The sequence below is a fragment of the Anguilla rostrata genome, chromosome 9 (assembly GCF_018555375.3).
Source record: "Anguilla rostrata isolate EN2019 chromosome 9, ASM1855537v3, whole genome shotgun sequence".
Classification (NCBI taxonomy): domain Eukaryota; kingdom Metazoa; phylum Chordata; class Actinopteri; order Anguilliformes; family Anguillidae; genus Anguilla; species Anguilla rostrata.
Window position 1 is genome coordinate 10,361,434 of NC_057941.1, and position 21,437 is coordinate 10,382,870.

Genomic DNA, 21,437 nt, shown 5'->3' on the forward strand with positions numbered 1-21,437 from the left:
TTTCACTCTGGAAGTCTGTTTGATGTATTTTTTTTTTTTTTTTTGCAACCTAATTACATCTTCAGTCCTCTGGTACGCAAATGATATTGCTTTAGAGTGTGTGAAATGCAAAAGTTTATCATTATTATATAATTATTGCAATCATTATTTGCTGTTTTTATAACTGGACATGGTAAAATGGTGCAAGAGACATAGAACCCCTCTTTGTGTTCACTAACTTCTTCCTGCATTTGGTGATGTACTGTAGAGTTGACTCTTAGTTTCAGTTTCATCTGCTCTTACTATTGCAAGCTGCTCAAAACCATGTCAGATCGCTAAAACGTATGACCGTTTGGAGGGTCAGTGGTGCCCATTCCTGGTCCTGGAGATTCAAATCCTGGGATTTTTGGGTATGGAATATTTGCCATACTACATTTCACTGGCACCTGTTACAGCAGATGAGTCTGTTTCCAATCAAAATGGGTGAGCTCGGTTCAGTAATGGAGACTTGAATGGGAAAGTAACCAGAGGGTTTATGCTAAAGTACTTCCCAGTGAAAGTACGGGAATGCCTTGGTCCAAATGTCTGAGGGTAGAATTCAAGCTTTCAGGTGCTGTTACGTACGTTCATCGGTTAATTTGAAACTGACAGGTTTGGTGCTACGGCAAGATAGACTCAGCTGCTGCCAGGTTTGGCAGTAACTGATTGGCCCGGGCAGTTAGACAACTGAACGTCACAACGGAACATTACAGAAAAAAAAACCTTTCGTTATGTCATTGCATCACGACATCTTAGGGCTTCTTTCTTTCTTCTTCGTGTCACATGTGACCCCCTGGCAAAGTGTATGTAACCATGCCTGGTGCTTGTAACTGATCTCTTGCAAAGGGTTTGGTTGTGAATCGAAACAGACCTGCACTCACCTGATGCTATGTTTAACTTATATTACAGAATGTGTGCCCAAGCTAATTTCATAGTATGGGTCTAAATTGTAAACACTGAAGTATACAATTATCCATCCCAGATCATGTAGTTGTGGTGCCAGTAAGTGTACAGACAGCAGATGTGTTTTAAGACAGGATCTGAACTGTGGGGGTCTTATGTTATGATAACTGAATTTTCCCACTCCTTTGTTGAACTCCTTCTGATGTGCCCCAGGGCAATAGACTGTAACAAGATGGCACCTTTTCACATTGCACATTTCTCACCCTTCTCTTCTTCTCTTCACTCAACTCGTGAACCCTAAACTGGCGCAGCTGATCGCATTCCTTCTCGCAATAGCAGTCTTGAGAGCCACTTTTATCAACTCCATGGCTCCCTGTTTTTTTTTTTTTCTATTTCAATTTTTTTTTTCTTTTCTTTTTTTTTTTTTTTTTTACAGACAGAGGAGTATTACAGTACTATTAGCCCACGTATAACTTTATTTAAGGCGCAGACTGTCTTTTTCTTTCTTTTTGTGTCAGTGTTATTAAATCTGTCTGAATGGGGTTCCACTGTGGTATTTCGGGGGTGTAAACCTCACGGTACATTGCACAGGTGTGTAAGATGTAAGTTGCACTGCGACATTAAAAAAGGAACATATTGCTCTTTTTTCAAAGATAATAACTGTTATTCTGTAAATGAACTAATTAAAGAAGTGTTATAAGAGAGAACGAAAATGACATTTATTCTTCCTAAAATTAAAAAGTAGCCTTTTTGGTTTCATATATATATATATATATATATATATATATATATATATATATATATATATATATATATATATATATATATATATATAAAGAGATTGTAAAACTTCAGTTGTAAAACTAATAAACTGAATTCTCTGCACTATTAAATTCTTTATTTGTGGTGTGGTGTTTTATTGGTCAACTATTTCAATTACAATTTTATTGCAGGAATTATTTTGATGTTTACACCGAATAATTATCAAATTAATTTGGTCATTGTAGCACACTCAGCAGAGACACACACGAGAATGGACTCCATGCACTCAGGACTGTACCATTGTGCATTACCAACTCGGCTTTTCTTGTAAACAACACTGAAAGCCTTTAACCACACGTTTACGAAAGTTTTTAAGTTATTATTTATGAAAGCAATTGTCATTGAGCTGAAACCTACACAGAAGGAATGTTCAATAAAAATAAAAATAAAATAATATTTTGGAAAATATTTTCACCGCACACGTTTCTGTCATCCAAGACACATGTATCTTGTCAGAAATTAAATGAAAATACTTTACTTTTTTATTTTTTTGCCGGATCTCAGGAGGATATAATAACAAACGTCACTATCCCATTCAACGCCGAGAAATTCTAGCATTAGGTTCCCCAACGCGTTTTCCGACAACGCTACGCGATTTAAGGCCTTGCTTCCCATCCGTAGGCATAGCTTGGTGGGAGGGTCTGCCATGGCAGCCAAGGTGAGTGTTGCATTCGTGAAAAAATATTTATAGTTATGTAATTAACGGCCGGGGTTTCTAGGTCGTTGGAACGCATGTCGTTTAGATGCCATACATTCGTAGAAGATATACTGAAATAGTTGGACGTAACGTTACCCGCATTTCAGTCATTCTTCTGAAATAGTTTGGGCTAGAACTTCACGTAGTTTCCTTGCTGCCAAGAAAGGAACACTGCGATACTTTCAAGCTGCTGGAGTTTATTTAAAGAACAATGCATAGCAAGCATGCTAGCCCTTTTGATAGCATAACAAGCTGGAGTGTTCATATATCCATTGTCTGCTCACAAACTAGCTGGATAAATTTAACGAAAGTCAGTGTTCCAGCATGTTGCATATTACATATTGGTGGCACGAAATCAATCATTTTTTTAAAGCAATTTTTTGCTAATTGTACATCAGGTACCTGTCGTCAGCGACGACGTCAGTGGGAAGTCCAGGGGTCAGAAAGTACAAGTCCTGCCATGTTTCTTCCACCCATGAACTCAGCTTGCTGTTTTCACGAATTAGTTCTACCTCCTGGCTAAAAATTGTGCTTGAATTGTTACAATAAATATTTTGGTGCGTAATGGTCACACCATTGTCTCAAAAAATAAGTGCACTTTAAGCACGTGTGTATACATGTATCTCAGCCAAGTCCTTATATGGTGTTTTGAATGATTTTATAGGATTGCAATATTCCTTGGATTATGTTTATGTTTGCTTCATCGGTAGCTAGTCAGTGCACTGATGGGTGTGGCGAATAATTGACACACCAGTCTTGTTTGAGGGAATATAGCCAAAATGTTTTTCTCTCAGAAATTGGTTTAGTGTAAAATAGATTTTAAGCATATATATATAGACATATAGCATATATACATATAGCCTACCTCATTACCTGTGTTTATTTCATACAACCTTCTTTGTCCTTATTTATGATGAGTTTGCATAACTTCAGGGCACTCCACATACACTGATATCATTAGAACTATACCAGTATCTTCATGTAACCTGCATTAAAAACAGATACATGAGATGTTTCGGTTAAAAATGTACTTCTTTATTTTATTTTATTTTCTTTTATTTTGAACTATGATAGAGGCAAATCAGGTTTAAGAAAGTTACTGGAAGCAAGTACCCAAAATAAAGCCAGTTAGGTTGTATGTGTGTATTTATGTTGTGTGTTTTTTGTGCACTCATGCACGCACAGGTGGTGAAGCTGGTTTCTATTCCGGCAGCGCTGGGATTGGCCTCCATTAGAGTGTATGCTTTAAGTGAAGAGAAGAAGGAGGAACTGTTCTCTCCGGAAGAGGTGCACACTGGGAGAGAACGAGCATGATAATTATCGCACTGATTGAACAGACCTTGGAGAAATTATAATGGTCTGATTTAATGAATCTCTGAGAGGGGTGACATGACATGAAACTTGATTAATGAACACTATAGAATTCAAGGTTTTTAAAAGCTTTTGACTCAGATTTGATCTAGGTTTCATCTTCACTTTGACTAATAATTAAAAGAAAGAATGAATATTTTCTTTGTAAGCAAAGTTTGGAAAGTTCAGTGACCACTCTCCACATTGGTTTGAGCAGAAATTGTAATGCTTGTGTCTACTTGTAAATCAAAATTAAGGGCATTTGTTGATTGGGTACATGCCTTTGTGGTGCTTTAGCAAACATTTTATTATGAATAACCTTTAGAAGCATATGTCCCTTTCTCTTCATCATTTATATCATTAAAACTCATGAAAATGTATTTACTGATACAGTAGTATTAGTATTAAATTAGTCTTTAACATTTGGAAAATCTAGATAATTTAAGTGAAAGTGGCAGACTTTGCAGGCTTTTGCTGATAGGTTAGTATTCTAAACGTTTGGCTTACTATGGGAACATTCTTGATGCATAAATGATAATTCTGTGCAATTTTCCCCATATGGAACAATTCTGATTTCTTGTCTGATTTGAAACCTTTTGACCATTAAGAATAGGCGCACAGAGGTATCAGTAGACTAAAGTACATGGGCATTTATAATGGTGAGAGAGTTCCCTCTCTTCAGGAGCTAGTGTCAGTACCCTCTTCTTGCTTGTCATTTTCTATTACACATGAACAGGCTTTCATGTGACATAAAGCCTGCCCATTGTGTGCAGGGCATTGTTAATTAAAGGGACATGGGCAGGCGATCATAAGTGCAATGCACGCAGTTGTATCTGATTTAAGCTGGACCAGATCCCATTAGCTTAATGTCCTGCTGCACTATGAGGAGTGACCCTGGTCGCCAGCCATTTTTAAAGTGAAAGTCCTTGTTGATGCCTGGCTTGTTTTGGGGGACACGTCATCATTTTTAAGACTAATCGGGGATCTCTCTCTCTGCTCTTTCAGCTGTCCATATACGCGCCCCCCGCACAGCAGCTACGATATGTTAGCGAGCAGCCGGGCCTCCTGCAGAGGGGCTTCGGTGTGGTGCGAGTGGGACTGCAGCCCTACGTCCGGGCCGTTAAGGTACACTGTCCCGTCAGGTCTCTCAGGCTGGGGATGTACAAGCACTTGGCTTTTTTGAGCACTTGGGAATTTAGGTATATTTTAACGAGTTATTGGGCTGAAAGTTGCACTGCGACACAAGAAGAAAAGCATGAGGTCAAACAACTTTGTGTGAATGCTTTCAAGCTGGTCTTGCGCCTGTTTGGTACATATTATTGGTTCCTTTGCACCACTCAAGCCATGTGCTTGCATGCCCTTTATAATAAGCTTTTTTTAAAAAAAAAAATAATAATAATTACTGAAACCCTTTGCATGCCCGGTACACAGTTTGGATATTACCATTCCTAATAATTACTTTGATGCAAAAGTAGAGGTAATCAGAGAATATACATATTGTATACGGGCACATGGCATAGAAAGGCTTTGAAGACTTCAGTGTAAAAAAATAAAAAATAAAATAAAAGAAATTAAAATCAAGTTGATATTGTGTGCTTGTGCTAATGTTCTCTAAACTAAGATAATTACAGCACAAGATGCTTGTTTGTTAAGGTTGCAAAGGATTTATGCCCAATTAACCTGATTGACGAGCCTTTTGACCTAATTAACAGCATTGCGAGAGATGCAGCAATTATATTTGTCAACAGAGAAAGGATCACTAAACTAATGAAGTGCTTAAGTGCTGCTGCACTCTCCGTACTCTCACAGTGGTGACTCAGCTTTACATCATGAACAGTTTAGTACTTTGAGGTCATGGTGAGTAAGGGAGCTGAACCAGAGCTTATGCCTGGAGAAATGTTGTGGTATCAACATTGGATCAGCCCATATACCAATTACACCTTTGCCATTGTGGACTAAGAAGCAAAAAGTATTCTGTATATCTATTTTCATTCCATCTTCAGTTTTGGTCTTTTATGTTGCAGGGCGCCTGCACTGCTGTCAAAGTCGGGGTTGTGAGTATTTATCATGCAGGGCAAGGTAAGCCATGGCAAGATTTAGGGATATGTACTACAATCAGGAAGGGGTATGTACTACGAGGATGCATGCAAATGTCTGTATTCCTTTCTCCCAGATACCTATAACTTTCTGAGAGACCCACCACCTGGCTTTCTTCCAAGGGTTAGTGTTATCACTGTCTCTGGATTGGCCGGTCTGATTCTGGCAAGAAAAGGTGAGTTTGTGTTTCATTCGTTGATTAAGCATAACTTTGTGCATTTGGATGATTGCCCAGTATTCTGGTAAAAGAAGTAGCTATAATAACTGAACAAGTACTGTTCAATGACCATGGGAAACAGCTTTGACAACATTGACCTCTAGAGGTAATATAGCCATGGTCATTGAACAGTACTTGTTCAGTTATTCTCGCACACGTTCATACTAGCACTGCCTTTGGCAAAGCATTCTATAAATGATCACAACAGATATATCACTCTTTAATAATCAGTACATGGCACCTTCATAAGTACTGCATAAACATTTATAAATGCTTATGTCAGTAATCGCTAATAGGCATTTGATATGTTACCTCACCACTGATGCAGCAACAAGTTTTATAAATGTCTGTTGTGCTTATAACAGTGCTGTAAGCACTTTTTGTAAGGATCTTTTTTGATTAGTGTCCGTTAAATAGCGGGAAATGTAAATGACCACACAAATGTAACACGTAAATGGTAAATGGTAAATGGACTGCATTTATATAGCGCTTTTATTCAAAGCGCTTTACAATTGATGCCTCTCATTCGCCAGAGCAGTTAGGGGTTAGGTGTCTTGCTCAAGGACACTTCGACACTCCCAGGGCGGGGTTTGAACCGGCAACCCTCGACTGCCAGACAATCAGTCTTACCTCCTGAGCTATGTCGCCCCTCGTACGTACAGGGTCGCGCCTGAAAAAGCTGGGAGTGCCTCTGGGTTTGGCCACTGTGGGGACAGCCGTGTGTTACCCGTCACAGACAGTGGGGCTGCTGAAGGTAACGACTGTCCTGTCATCCCGTCGTCTGAACAACGTGCTTTTGTACACCGTCTCACTATATTGCATTCATTTATTGGTGTCGTGGAAACGGAACATGAGCGCATGCGCCTTAGTAATGTGACAAACAGTGCCAGGCCTGGCCATCGTTCTTAGACCAGCGAGTGTAAGTTCAACATCAGCACAGCGCTAAATGTAAGGTAACTATGAGCCTTCAGCTATAGTAGAAGTCAGTCATATATAAAGTGCTGTGAAAGTATTTTCCCCTTCCTGATTTCCTCTATTATTGCATATTTGTCACACTAAATGGTTTCAGATCTTTTGACAAAGTGTAATATAAGTCAAAGGCAAAATAAGTAAATACAACATGCTTGTTTAAAATTATTATTTAATTTATTTAATAATAAGTTATTAAACTCCAATGTCACCCATGTTAAAAAGTATTTGCCCCCTTGGTTACTCAATTAACCAAATTTACTTGATTATTAAATTCAGCTGATTGAACACAGCCAGGCTTGATTGCAGCCAGCCCTGTTGAATCTGAACCACACTCCTATTGAACCTTACCATCAGAGTGATGTAGTCTAGTCACACTACAACGTTTGTCTAAGCACACTGCCACAATCAAAGGAAATTCCAGAAGAGATGAGGGAAAAAAAACTGTTTAAATATATCAGTCTGGAAAGAGTTACAACGCCATTTCTAAGGCCCTGGGACTCCACTGTACCACATTGAGAGCCATTATCTCCAAATGGCAACGAACACTTGAAACAGTGTGGTGAATCTTCCCGAAGTGGCCTAGTTCATGTCTTGACTTGACCCCAACAGAGATGCTGTGAGAGGACCTGAAGCAAGCAGGTTATGCTTGAAAACCTACCAATCTGTCTGAAAAGAAAGAGTGGGCTAAAATTCCTCCATAGCGATGCGAAAGACTAATATCAAATTACGGGAAGTGTTTAGTTGCAGTTATTGATGCTAATGGTGGTGCAACCTATTTTAAGTGGGCAATTACTTTTTCAAAAGGGAAGTATGGGTGTGTGATACCTTTTTTATTAAATAAATGAAATCATTTAAAAATGAGTTTTGCGTTTACCCTGTTTCTCTGTCTAATTTTATTTTGTCTAAAGATCTGAAACCATTCAGTGTGACAAATAAGTAATACTAGAGGAAATCAGGAAGGAAGGAAATACTTTTTTGTGATACTGTAGTTTTTTCTCTCAAAATGTGGCCTTAGAGGGTAAATAATCTGTTTAAGCATGAAATATGGCTAATTAAGAAAAATTAACAGCTTGTTAAAATTGAGATTGCAACTGTGGTTGGAACAAAAACCAGCATACACAAGGGGGGTTTCCAGTACCGAGTGGGAACCACTGACACAAAGCTTGCTATAACTGTTAATTACATGAGTGCTAGGGGGTGGGTATGGGAAGGGAGTCATAATTGAACAGGTGGGTCGTCAAATCAGAACATCTGGCCTGTAGTTTTTAAATATTGTTAGCTGAGTTTTACTGTTATACGTTTAAATTTTACCGTTTGTTCTTCACCAGAATTTGAGCTGCTTGAAAGGGAACCCTGGTGACTTTCTCTGTATGTTGAAATGTGCCTCTCACACTGTACCCTTTCTCCACTGTCAGGTGACAGGAAAGAAGACGTATGCAGCCACACAGTGGACCACCTCGTCTATTGCCTCCTTGTGGAGACCGCGCCCTGCCAAAGATGCTGTTGCCCCTGCTGGCACTCCTGAGGTACTGCTACATTAGAGCGGGCATCCAAGTCCACTTTTGGCTAGTGGCAATGTCCAAGCTCTGTTACAACAGCACTGTCAGATGGTGCAGGATATTACAGGCATCTGTGTCATATGCTCATTAATGTGTTTGTTTAGTCTCCACAAACTATGGTTGGTTCCCCTCGTTTAAGCCCGGTGTTCTCTGTGGCATTTTAAAAGCTGCTTTTGGATATTTTCCAGCCCAAATGACTGAGGAATAAACCTCAATTTAGCTTAGAGACCACTGCCATCTGCCATATGAACTTAACACAAGGGGATGACACGGCAAGAAAAGTGAAGATTGGCCACCCTTGAGGGGAACTGAATGCGTACAAAAGAAAATCTTGTGACCCAGAAAGTTACGGTCATGGAAGAACAGCGAGATGCCTGAGTATTTGTCAGCTTGTAGCTTGCAATAGCGTGGATGCCCTCTCCAGCTCAAGGCGTTACGCCCTTTTATGGGTCTCTGCATGACCTGTTCCCATCATGAAAGATGCTGCTAGAAAAATTTGCAAGTGAAATGAAAAATAAATGTAAATTATGTGCTTTTGCACCTACAGCTGTCCTGTCCCAAACCAGACCATTTGCTACTTGAAAATACAAATTGTCTGTGAATTAGTTTTGTATTTTGTTCAGTTAAAACTTTTAAATGTATTTATTTATTTATTTAGCAAATACAGCAGTTACAGAATGCTTGGAAATGCTTATTAACATCACCAATAAGTTGGTAAAGAATACTACGCAATAAATACTCAATGTATCAAAGAATAATGTAGCATTTGATTAAGTTAGCACACCTGCAGGGAGCTTTAGTAAATTGTCCTAACACCCAGAGTGAAGGACATTTGTGATGGTACTCCATTTCAGATGCTGTACAAGCAGTTAACCATTTACACCATGAATACTTAACAACAGCATCAGGACTGCGGGATTAAGTTGTAACGCAGTGTGGGTGCTCTCTTCAGAAACTGAAATGCTTTTTTTTTTTTTTACCACGGTTTTATCTGTAACTCTCAAAATACAAGAATATTTAACATGGTTTGTCTTTCATTTTGCATGGTTCTGTAACCAATGCGAAAAAATAATATGCAGAAGTATACCTGAATTATACTATTTTATGCTTGTATTCTTGAAGTGTAATTAAAGTTAATGTAATGATGGTTCAAGAAGTGTATGCTGCTTTTAATGGGAAATTAGGAAGGACTGTGCAGTCGGTGGTTGTGTCCAATGTTCAGTTGTACACTTATGGTGATTCGTTCTTCAACTTATTATTATTATTCAACAATAATTCACGTGGTCAATTCTCCCTTGTAACCCTGGTAAGACAGCTTAAAAAAAAAACAAAAAAATGTTTTTTTTTTTTTTTACTTGTGACAAGTCAACGGTGGCTTTATGGTATACATTGAAGGATTAACCATGTCACAATATTCAAAGATGGCATTTTTGCTTTGTCAGACTCTGCTTAGTTATTTCAATGGTTCAGTAAATTGTTGCTGAAATGTTTGCAGCGTGTACCCCATTGTTAACCTTTCTGTCTCCCCTATAGGCTGTATCGATCCCAGTCCCTGAACCTGAGGTGGCACCTGCAAAGCCTCATCCTGAGGCTGAGCTGACAGAACCAGCCCTGCCTCCTGTAGAAGAGCCTGTTTCTCTGCCCCCCTTAGAAGAGACTCCTCCACTGGCTGCTCTGGAGGCTGAGGCTGCTTCTGCCCCAGCACCTGCAGAGGACCTGTCCCCTGTAGAAGAGCTTCCTCCTGTCCCTAAACCTGAACTGGCCCCTGTTGCAGAGTCTGCCCCTGAGCCTGTTGCAGAAACTACCCCTGAACCTGCCCCTGAGCCTGTCGCCAAACCTACCCCTGAACCTGCCCCTGAGCCTGTGCCTGAGCCTACCTCTGAACCTGTCCCTGAGGCTGAGGCCGAACCTACCTCTGAACCTGTCATCGAACCCGCTCCTGAACCTGCCCCTGAGCCTGTCGCTGAACCTACCCCTGAACCTACCCCTGAACCTACCCCTGAACCTGCCCCTGAGCCCATCACTGAACCTGCCCCTGAACCTGTCGCTGAACCTGCCCCTGAGCCTGTTGCTGAACCTACCCCTGAACCTGCCCCTGAGCCTGTCGCTGAATCTTCCCCTGAACCTGGCCCTGAGCCTGTTGCTGAACCTACCCCTGAACCTACCCCTGAACCTGCCCCTGAGCCTGTCGCTGAACCTACCCCTGAACCTGCCCCTGAGCCTGTCGCTGAACATACCCCTGAACCTGCCCCTGAGCCTGTTGCTGAACCTACCCCTGAGCCTGTCGCCGAAATTGCCCCTGAGCCTGTCGCCGAACCTGCCCCTGAGCCTGTTGCAGAACCTACCCCTGAACATGCCCCTGAGCCTGTTGCCGAACCTGCCCCTGAGCCTGTTGTCGAACCTACCCCTGAACCTGCCCCTGAGCCTGTCACCGAACCTGCCCCTGAGCCTGTTGCGGAACCTACCCCTGAACATGCCCCTGAGCCTGTTGCCGAACCTACCCCTGAACCTGCCCCTGAGCCTGTCGTCGAACCTGCCCCTGAGCTTGTTGCTGATCCTACCCCTGAACCTGGCCCTCTGTCTGTCGCCGAAACTACCCCTGAACCTGCCCCAGAGCCTGTTGCCGAACCTGCCCCTGAGCCTGTTGCCGAACCTTCCCCTGTGACTGTTGCCGAACCTTCCCCTGTGCCTGTTGCCGAACCTGCCCCAGAGTCCGTCACCGAACATACCCCTCCACCTGCTCCTGAGCCTGGCACTGAACCTACCCCTGAACCTGTTGCAGAACCTGCCTCTGAGCCTGCTGCTGAAGCTGCAACTGAGCCTGCCCCTGAAGCTTCCTGTCAGACTGAACCTACCCCTGAACCAGTTACAGAGCCTCTTTCTGAACATGCTCCCAAACCTGACCCTGCCCCTGAAACTTCCCCTGAAGCTATCACCAAACATATCCCTGAACCTGTCACTGAATCTGCCTCTGTACCTCAACCTGCCCCTGAACCCACCCCTGAATCTGCCCCTCAAATGGAGCCCATCACTGATCCAGCACCTGCTCCAGTAGAGAAGCCTGCATCCCCAGAGCCACAGCCTGAAGATGCCCCTCTGACTCCATTAACAGGTATGTCCTCTAATATCACACATCTATGAGTGACTTGATGAGATTCTGTCTCAAAGTAGCCAGGCGATACTATGCTCAGTTATAGAGGACTGAGACATGTTGTCTTGTAGCACAAGACGTTCAGGACTGAATTCCTACTCCACAGTCTTTATACAACAGAGGGGAACGCCTCCACATTAAAAATTATGCTGGTTATGGTGTCTGATATGAAAGTGGGCTCTGGTTAGAGAATCTGGCTCCAGAGGATGGATATCTTTATTTGCTGTGAATGTGCACGTGTGTATAAATATAGAAGAGAAAATAAGATAAATTAGCATGTGCATTGTTTGAATTTGAGACAAATCTAAGTGTTAACATTGCTGCTAGTTAGCGTAGTATTAGCCAAGGCAACATCCAGCCGCTTGGCACGTTTCTCAATTAACAGAGAAATACACCATTTTAAGTGTAATACAAATGTAATACCGAACAACGGCATAATTCTTCATGTATACACATCCCTCTGATGGTAAAACAATGGCATAAAAATGACACCAAAGAAAGTAGTTACTAATTACAATGGAAATGCCTGCAGTACAAGACTAGCAGCCAAGATTGGGACTGGCAAGCTACCTCACAACAGTTAAGTGTAAATATAAACACAGAGCTCTATACTCTAATCTATACTTGTATAATTCTCATGAACGCACAATAAACAGATAAAAATACGGAAAAACGAGTCGTCCGTTAATGGCGGTCATTCCTCAATGGTGAAACGATGCAGGAAAGTCTGACATGGGGGAGAAGCAATATGCCAAGACTCTAGCTGTTGCTGACAAGCTTTGTAACACTAATTTGCTTTAAATGTGGATAGTCACAATTTTGGAACTCCACAGAGAGAACATGTTGGGTTTTAATGATCTCTGCAGAGATGAGAACTGGGGGCAATGAAAGTGTGGATGTACATAGTGAAAGCTGACCCATCTGAGACCATCCACCCTAGAGTCAAGATAGTCCTATCTCTGTTCTGTGTCAGAATATTCAGTTACAGAGATATGTTCCATTTATAACCTACCAAATAAACGGAATATTCAAATAATTATACATTTTGAAAATGTCTGACTTGGAAAAATATTATTACCCTCCCTCTATGGAAGAGGTAATGCTTCTGCCTCCTCTCCCTGGTGCCACACCCCCTCCTCCTGCAGAAGTCACACTCCTGCCTGCTCCCTCTGGAGAGGAGGCCACACCTCCTCCCCCTGCAGAGGAGGCCACAACCCCTCCCCCTGCAGAGGAAGCCACACCTCCTCCCCCTGAAGATTCCACACCCCTTCTCCCTGCAGAGGAGGCCACACCCCCTCCCCCTGCAGAGGAAGCCACACCCCCTCCCCCTGCAGAGGAGGCCACACCTCCTCCCCCTGAAGATTCCATACCCCTTTTCCCTGCAGAGGAGGCCACTCCCCCTCCCCCTGCAGACGAAGCCACACCCCCTCCCCCTGCAGAGGAGGCCACACCCCCTCCCCCTGCAGAGGAGGCCACACCCTCTCCCCCAACCCCTGCAGCAGAGACGACCTCTCCTGCCCCTGCCATTGTAGAGGAAATGGCACCTCCACCCCTTCCCCTTGTAGAAGAGGCTTCCCTGCTCTCCCCTGGTCCTGCTGAGGACCCTTCCCTCTTGCCTGCTGATTCCACCTCCCTGGAGCCACTCCCTGGTAGGCCACAGTCAAGCATCCCTGCACCAGCATCTCCTCTCACAATCACTTACTTAGACCAGATTTCAAATGAACAACTGCCTTTTCTAGAAAACACAACAGAAATGACTGATTTTTCATGTTGCTGAACGATATGTGAATACCGTGGCTAATTTTATGAACATCCGCACTCTCAAACGGTTAAACAATTTTTAGTTTCCATGTCACAGGTGGCAGTGAATATAGTCATGTTTGATGTTTTATCCATTGGCACTCCTTAAACACATAACTGAGGGCTGTGTTTACTGAAGGATGTGCTGGGATGCTGACTATGCTTTGAATGTTATCTCTGTTTGAAGGGCAAGGTTACCGGCTATGCCAGAGCGTTCTGGATTGGCCTTCTTTAAATCCAGTCGTCTCCTCTCCTCTAATGCAGTGAGATCCCTCTACGGAGCGTAGACTGAATAGAAAATGATTTGAATGTGTACATTCTGACAGCCGTGCTTGGCAGCGTAAAGACAGCTCATCCCTGTTGAGCATCTTGGGGTGGAAAAGAGAGGGTTCGCCATCTGTCTACACCGTTAATGCGCGGAAGAGAAACCATCCATTTCTTAAAATGTGTTTGAGATTGTTTATAGTTTAAAAAGTCTAACATTTTGTACACGTGTTGCATGTCATGACAGATGTGGATGTGTGAGGGTCATCCTTAATAGAAGCATTTAATGTCACAATATTGGTAATGGAGTTGATTCAAAAGTCATTGGGACCTTCATCCTTGTAGTCTGTATATAGATGTGAACATGCACAGCCGATAGCCTCTTTAGCGTAATTGCAAGTTTGCCTCATTTCATCCTTCAGGTAAATCAAATCCTTTGGCAGTAAGCATTTGGTTAAAGCGGGTTTTCTGAGAGTAAGCTGAAATGTTGAAGAGCAATTCTTCTTGACTGATGCTGTGACCCCCCCCCCTCCCCCCCCCCGGCCCCATCCAGTCATCTCCGAGAAGCTTGGATTCACCCCTGACCCCAAACTGATGGACCACGGGCAGGCCAGCCCTGAAGACGCTGACCTGTACAGCACGCGTGGCTGAACGCTCAAAGAGGAAAGAGAGAGCGGAAGGAAGGGGTCGGGTACTCCGCACCGTTTATATCACGCAGCAGTACATTACGTGTTATACCGCACCTGAGTTATGCCTGTTTTATTATTATTGTTTTTTTCCCTTTAGTTACTGTGAATGCCTGCGCGCACACGTTTACTGTCCTACCTTGTCTGTGTTCGTCCGGAGGAGCCCAGGGCTCACAGCCGTGTCTGAAGGGATCAATCGTATTTGTGCCGTTATTCCAAACAGCTGCCACCCCCGGGTTAGCACTTCTCACTGGTAGTATCCGTTTATTCATGCGTGTTGCAATTATTATTTTTTTTTATTTAAAAAAAAATAATATTCTTTTATTTTATCCCAGTAACATCTCTTTACTGGGAGCTTTGGTTAAACAGTTTGTTGTCACTCTTTATGATGGAAACGGTGACAAACTTGGGATCACAGGCTAGTCGGCAGTGTTAGGCGAGTGAGAACATTTCACTCTGAAAACTAGCAAACTAGCCATGAATGCACCTTATTACTGTGAACTCTGACCAGTATAATAGCTTTCTTGCGTTTGTTCTGGTCAGTAACCTCTTTTTTACAGTTGTTTTTTAGTATTGCATATTTTTGCTGGAACTTTATAAGCTCAATGGGAATCAAGTTTACCGTTTCAACAACGAATAGCATCAAGAGCAGGTCTCTCTCTCTCTCTACAGTCTTAATGTACGTGATCTAGGATGTCTGGTTGATCAGTTTGGTAATCTTTTTGTAGCACTCAAAAAGAGACTGAGGGTGGAATATGAGATGCCTTGTGTAGCTTTATATGCTGTACATGTGCTTTTCATTGATAATGCTTACCCTGCTAGGAAGCCGGTTCACTTTTTTCTGAAGTATCTCTACATCTGAAGTCATATTGCAGTTTTTTCTCATTCATGAATACCTCATTTCTGAATCTACAGTTGCTGACAGTGTTACAGGTAGTGCATTGCATTTCCTTCGCTGATACAGAATTACCTCTCAATATTATGAATTTCAATATCGCGTATGGCATGTTCGATTTGTACTGATTGAAGGTTGTGAGCACCTGTATGAAATGAAAGAACAATAAGGGAAATTAAAAGATTTGAAAGGATGTTTTCAGATTTCTCTTTCTTTTTACCACTCAGTGGAGTTGCTCAAAGAATGCTGCCAGGAAGCTGCATATGAATAACCATTTCCATCTATTAACAGACCTTTATCTTGTAACGTTTTGTGCCGCTAGGGTATAGCGATATTCAGCTTAAACTGCATTTAAAAATAATTTTGCGTGCCACTAATTTCAAGTAGAACAATTCAAGTAAAATGCGTTTACATATTGAATGGCAACCATTAAATAGGACGTTGAAAGGTAAGACTAGCCTCTTTCTCATCAAGCCACGGAGCACATTACCATTTTAAAGAGTTTTAGGAAACAGGTGGTTCTGAGCCCTTTCTAATAACAGGAACTTGAAAGGGCAGTGATCTGGTAGAATCTCGTGGAGAGAAGTTCAACTGATGTCCAGCAGAGGGCAACATGCATCCAAGACGTTGCTGAGCGATCAAGTGAAAATAAGCAAGCCTTTCCCTGACCATAAATGGTTGAGATTTTTCCTTGGTGCAACAGCTTTGACAACCAGAGCTATTAATGTATTTAAAGGACCATTCAAGCTTTTTTTATTTTTTTTTTATTTAAAGTAATGTCCTTCTGCCTCCAAGAAAATGAAAGCACTAGAACATCTGGGAATTGTCTGGAAGCACTGTGATGTTTAACATTTAATGTCAATCTGTTTAAATTGAAGTTCTAATGAAAACTTGTTTGGTTTACTGCTCTTTTATTTCGCACTCCATCAATGCTTTTCAATCACTTCCAAGGGGGCCGCCGAAAATAAAGCCACTGCTCTCCCCGCGTTACGCTCAGAATTGCGCTCGCAGCCGGGGACTGTTGTCATGGTGACGGCATCACCCTTCAAAAGCGGTCCGAGAGATTCTTTGTTAAAGCTTGTTAAAGCTGTTGCTGGTCTCGACCTGAGCTGGCAATAAGGACCTGCCTGGCGTGCTGAAGACTTAAGTTTGCTTGAGGTGAAGGAGCTGAAGCTGCACACAGTTCCTGCACTACGCCCTGCATGCAGTAGCGTATGGAAATAAATAGTTCATATTGATAAAAATGTGATTTGCTGTATATTAACCGGGCTGGGGGGAGGGGGGGGGGTGTCGCTATGCTAATGGCCGGCTTTTCTTGTCCGCTCTACTGTATTTTACCGTCCCGTGGGTTCATGCGGCCCTGCCTTTTAGATGGACGGCTGGGTTGGAGCTGCGTTGGCTGTACCCAAAGTGCACGGTGGGCCAGGGAAATGAGTGAAAAGGTGTGAAATCGCTCTCCGTTTACAGATGAGGAAATGCACGTGCTTCCTGTCTCTCCGTTGCGCTGGGTATGCGTCACACAGTCTTTAACCCTTCATGTCGTCTTACAAGATACCAATCTTGTATCACTACATGAAGCCTTTAGGCCTGTTATGTTTTTCATCATGTATGACTATATTAAAAACAACAGAGTTTGAAATAAACCTTATATATAAACCTTCATCAGATGTATTTTCCAGATTATATATATATATTAACTGTGCTTTTAGAATTAAAATTGATGTTTTATATATGACTTTCCACTGCATATTTCAGGTACATCCCAGTGTTTGCCCCTGGCTATTCAGGAAACAAGACACATATTCATCATCTCCTTTAAAGCAACCTAAAAATTAGGTTTGCTAAGCAATCATAAAATGTAATATTTTCATATTCTAAAATATTTAAAATAATAGATGTATAACTCAAAAGAAAAGAATAATAAATATGTAAATACATATTGAGTAAATATCTTGTCATAAAAATACATGGTTTATTATTTAGTTAAATTATTTTTCTTCAGGAGGAACAGGTTTGTAGTTTGCTAAGCAACTGCATAGAAAACACAAGAAAAGCAGGCCAGTGTGTACTATGTTAATGCCAGAATTTGCTCTCAGTCGGTGCAGCTGCAATGGTATCAAGCAAAGATCCCAGACTTTCTGGGAAGCTGCTCTCCCGGGAGATGGTGTGATGCGAGCTTCTCCTCTGAACTCGGGGTTGAACGTATTGGCTGCGTAGCAGGGTTAAGAATAACAAAGGAAATAGCCCATTGGCTGTTTTGTTATCTGACAAAAACGGAAATGCGCGTGCGGACGCCGCCAGCCATTGGGCCGCTCCGATGACACAGATAGCACCGATGTCGGTGTCCTCGATAGCCTTAAGCCTTCCTCTCTAACCTGCTTATTGCGTGGACACTTTTTTTGTGGAACTCTTCTTGCACGCACGTTCCCAGCAAATGTTAAGAATTACCTCAGAGCATCCTATTTTTCACCCCTCCGAGATTCTCCCGGAAGCAGCAGGGCAATCAGAGGCACGCGAGACGGCCTGTAATTGTTTACAAACGCATCGTTAAATTCATAATTATCTTGCGGAATCTTTATGACCTGCCATGTAACGACCCTGTCTCTGTCTGCCCATAAAAATGGCCGGGCAGGCGCCACTGGAATGTGACCCCAGCTTAATGGCCCTAAGCTGGGATACCACAGAGACAAGAGACTTGTGTACTGACTTGTGTACTGTTGTCTTTAAGAAGTTCTAGGAAGTGTCAGAATAAGAAATCGGATAACGCACGTACACACACGCACACACACACACACACACACACACGCGCTCACACAAATACATTGCAATGTGTGCTCTAACGTAGCCGTTTTATTTTAAAAGTAGCGTTCGTCAATACGGTGTGTGTGCAATACATGTAATGCACGTAATGCTATTCTTTCCTTCGCATTGAATTAGAAGTTCCACGGGAATTGGCCCAATGTTGTTGACCGGAAAGTGTTATTTTTCTTAGGATTCTAATCTGCAGCTCATGAGCTGCACAGCAGGCTTCATTATGATGCGGGACAGCCAGAGAACAAGGAACTGTACTAGTAGGGGAATGCAAACTCATATCCCCACGTGTTGCTTTTGCCAGTTCCTTTCTCGTGGTTTTTATATGTGACCTTGACGAAGGTCTACTGCTCTTCTTCTGTCAGTCTGTTGTGACTGTTCTTGCTGTTGACTCATTGGGTTGCTGGCTTAAGAGTGCAACCATATATTTAGGCAAGATTGATTGACCATCCTTGTCTACCTTGTTCAGTGCAACTCGGGAAAAGGGTTTTTCCCAGCTATGATTACCGCACAATTTAAGAACTGAAATTTCATTATCTATAATTTGTGGCAAAAATGCCTACGCTGACATATCTCTTGATATATCTCATTTTACTTTAGTTTTATGGATTGCCTTCATATGATTTACATTGGGTCAGATGAAGGCCTAATTTCAGATAAGATGATTCAGAAATTGATTTCTGAAATGTTCTTTACCTTTGGATGATGTCTGGGCCTGTATTCATAAAGCCTGACCGAGTGGGAGTGCTGATCCACGATCAGCTTTCTCCTCCCCGTGCCTAAACCGTGTCTGTTATTCGCTAAAATGGCAAGACTGATCCTAGAACTGCACTGTTATACACCCTATGAATATGAACCCTAGACTGCATTGTCCTTGAGAAGTATACCTTCATATTACCTTCGCTGTGGCCCCAGGTAATTTTGGTGGGTTTCTTTGAGTTTACATATGGCATTGCGAACTTTATGGGCAATTTTGCATTCTGTTGGTTGGTAGCACCTCACAAATCTCCAGTTTCATAATGAAAAGTTCCTGATAAAAGCTCAAATGTTACCTTAAAGTGATCAGAAATTGTAGAGCAGGGATGATGGGCCTCACAGTAACACAGTACCATGAAAGCAGTTTTGCTCAAGCAATGGTTATCTCATCTGCATTTTCTTTGTATGAATAGAAACGGTCTTTGGCATCTATATTCACCAAAGTCATTGGCTGGGTTGCTCCTGTCTTCTGGCAGCTGCTTGATGGTCACCGTTCACACAGTCCAGGTAATCCATTATCCTCCAGTGCAACTGGGAAGTTGCATTCATCTGAATGTAAACATGCCAGCTTGAAGGTTTAAATTATGCTCTCAAGTAGTTCTGGTGCAGGGCTTTCAAAAAAAAATATGTTTTTTGTGGCAGTTTTAGCTTTGTGCTTACCGATTTTTAATGACTCTGTTGAAGTGACCTTGCTTTTAATATCCATGCCAATTCATGGACCTCTTGCAACTATGTTCTTGCAAAAACAAGCAGAATGTCAAATGGAATATGTGTTCGGCAGGTCACACCATGTTTCACATGCTTCACTAACCCAGCCATTCTCATTTCATGGAGAGTAAAGAATGTGTAAACCATCTTGAATAAATCAAAATATAACTGCGCCTCTGTTGACAAAGTTCACTGTGTTTTAGCCTGTGTTTGCAAGGGGAATATTTACTTGTAGTTTCAGTCTCCTTTGTCTTCTGGCCTAAAGCCAAAGTATAATCCTCTGAAGGTGGAAGATGATTCAGGCATTTTGTATGCTGAGACAATTTCACAAGAAAACAATAAATGTAACAAGTGTATTTAGCTACTGCATGTAGTCATAGTAATATGTCAAATATGAGTTAATGTTAAACAATGGCCTGTCCCAGATCTTCTTTGTAGTCCTGCTGTTTTCATTCTAAAGCATCACTTTTATGAGAAAAGGTATTTTTCAGTTTGATGCCTTTTACTGCTGGTAGTCTGGTGTTCAGGTGCTCTGCCCTGGATTTACCATTCCATTCTATGTGGGGTTTAAGTCAGGGTGTGCAAGGTACCCCACCTTAAAGCTTATAGTGGAAATGGCCTGGGAATCTAGACTGCGAAAAGAGCAAAAAACTTTATAAAACTGTAAAAGCAGCACAGTGCTCCAGTGACCTTTCCTGCAGGAGTCTGACCGGTAGGCTGCCGGGTCTTATTACAGTCAGTACAGGATTAAATCAATGGTTTCTGAAAGGAGTGTTTTAGTGTGATGGTCAACAGTCATGCAGCTGGACATTTAGCTTTGTTATTGGTCATCAGCTGTGCTGCCAGTTGTTTGTTTCAGTGGTTACTGTATGGTGTTTCCTGGTTGATTATTCTGTGAGTGATGTCATCTCTTTGCTATGTCATGATATCAAACCATTCACTCTTTTAGATAGCTGCAGTAATACACCAAATCAGTACCAGGACATGGTAGGTTCAGTTAAAGCAGGGCAGTTCCATTTCTGGTCATAAAACCACAGATTTTCTACATTTTCTGTCATGCTGGTACTCTGTACTATTCCCAGTCAACTTGTTAACTGTCATGTGCATGGAGTGCTTTAAGGTATGGTGACTCAGTGTTCCAAAAAAATAAATTAAACCACAGATTGCTTTCCCCTCTCTGTCACTTTCCATTTCCTTCCTGTATTGAACATGTCTATTTTAAATCTCTGGATATAACCTCATAGCCAATATGATTTGCATATGCATGCAAGAATGTGACCCACACTCTCACACTGTATTAAATAAAAGATGTTTGTTAATGTGTTTTCAAAACTTGCAAATACTGATATTGGAACCAGTGTATGGGAATGATTCAAAACAGTTTTGTTGTCTTGCGTTTTCACACAGTTATTACTACTGAGTAACCAGTGTTGACTCCATATTCATAAGATTGACACTGTCTCCCTTCTGTTGATGATGAAGCATTCCAGTTTGATGAAAGTATGACAAAGTTTCAGTGAGTGTTTGGAAGCACCAGAAAGTTATGCAACTATGAAGAGCTTCTGTTAGTTTAGACAAATTGAGGATGGAATGCACATAATCTGAAATTATATTAATGTTTGGTCACTGCTTCTTCTGATATTGACAGTTGCAATAGGGTAGACGACTGCTAAGTAAACTGTTTGATTTGAATGCACATGCAGGATGCCTTAGAAGGTATGGAACGCACAG

The 21,437-nt window shown here is 41.9% G+C and overlaps 1 protein-coding gene across 50 annotated transcripts; it reads left to right on the forward strand.

Annotated features, from left to right (window-relative positions):
- The first annotated feature begins 2,268 nt into the window (after positions 1-2,268).
- LOC135262911 (cell surface glycoprotein 1-like) lies at positions 2,269-14,833 on the forward strand. 50 transcript variants are annotated; one of them, XM_064350344.1, is made up of 12 exons: positions 3,599-3,727; positions 4,796-4,915; positions 5,815-5,869; positions 5,964-6,062; positions 6,767-6,858; positions 8,492-8,602; positions 10,169-10,640; positions 10,689-10,748; positions 10,809-10,844; positions 10,881-11,747; positions 12,881-13,435; positions 14,404-14,833. In XM_064350344.1, the coding sequence occupies exons 1-12, from the start codon at positions 3,614-3,616 to the stop codon at positions 14,499-14,501; spliced, it is 2,679 nt and encodes an 892-aa protein (XP_064206414.1). In that variant the 5' UTR covers positions 3,599-3,613; the 3' UTR covers positions 14,502-14,833. The 50 variants fall into 50 exon arrangements, with proteins under 50 accessions (XP_064206371.1, XP_064206414.1, XP_064206404.1 ...); XM_064350334.1 differs by having other exon boundaries at positions 10,169-11,168; positions 11,241-11,300; positions 11,337-11,747; XM_064350341.1 differs by having other exon boundaries at positions 10,169-11,168; positions 11,241-11,276; positions 11,337-11,747.
- The last annotated feature ends 6,604 nt before the right edge of the window (positions 14,834-21,437 follow it).

Excerpts from the sequence above, each read along its gene's own strand:
- LOC135262911 (XM_064350301.1), top strand. Across the intron at positions 11,748-12,880 it reads CCCTCTGACTCCATTAACAG|AGGTAATGCTTCTGCCTCCT; the intron begins GTATGTCCTCTA and ends CCTCTATGGAAG. Across the intron at positions 13,436-14,403 it reads CTCCCTGGAGCCACTCCCTG|TCATCTCCGAGAAGCTTGGA; the intron begins GTAGGCCACAGT and ends GGCCCCATCCAG.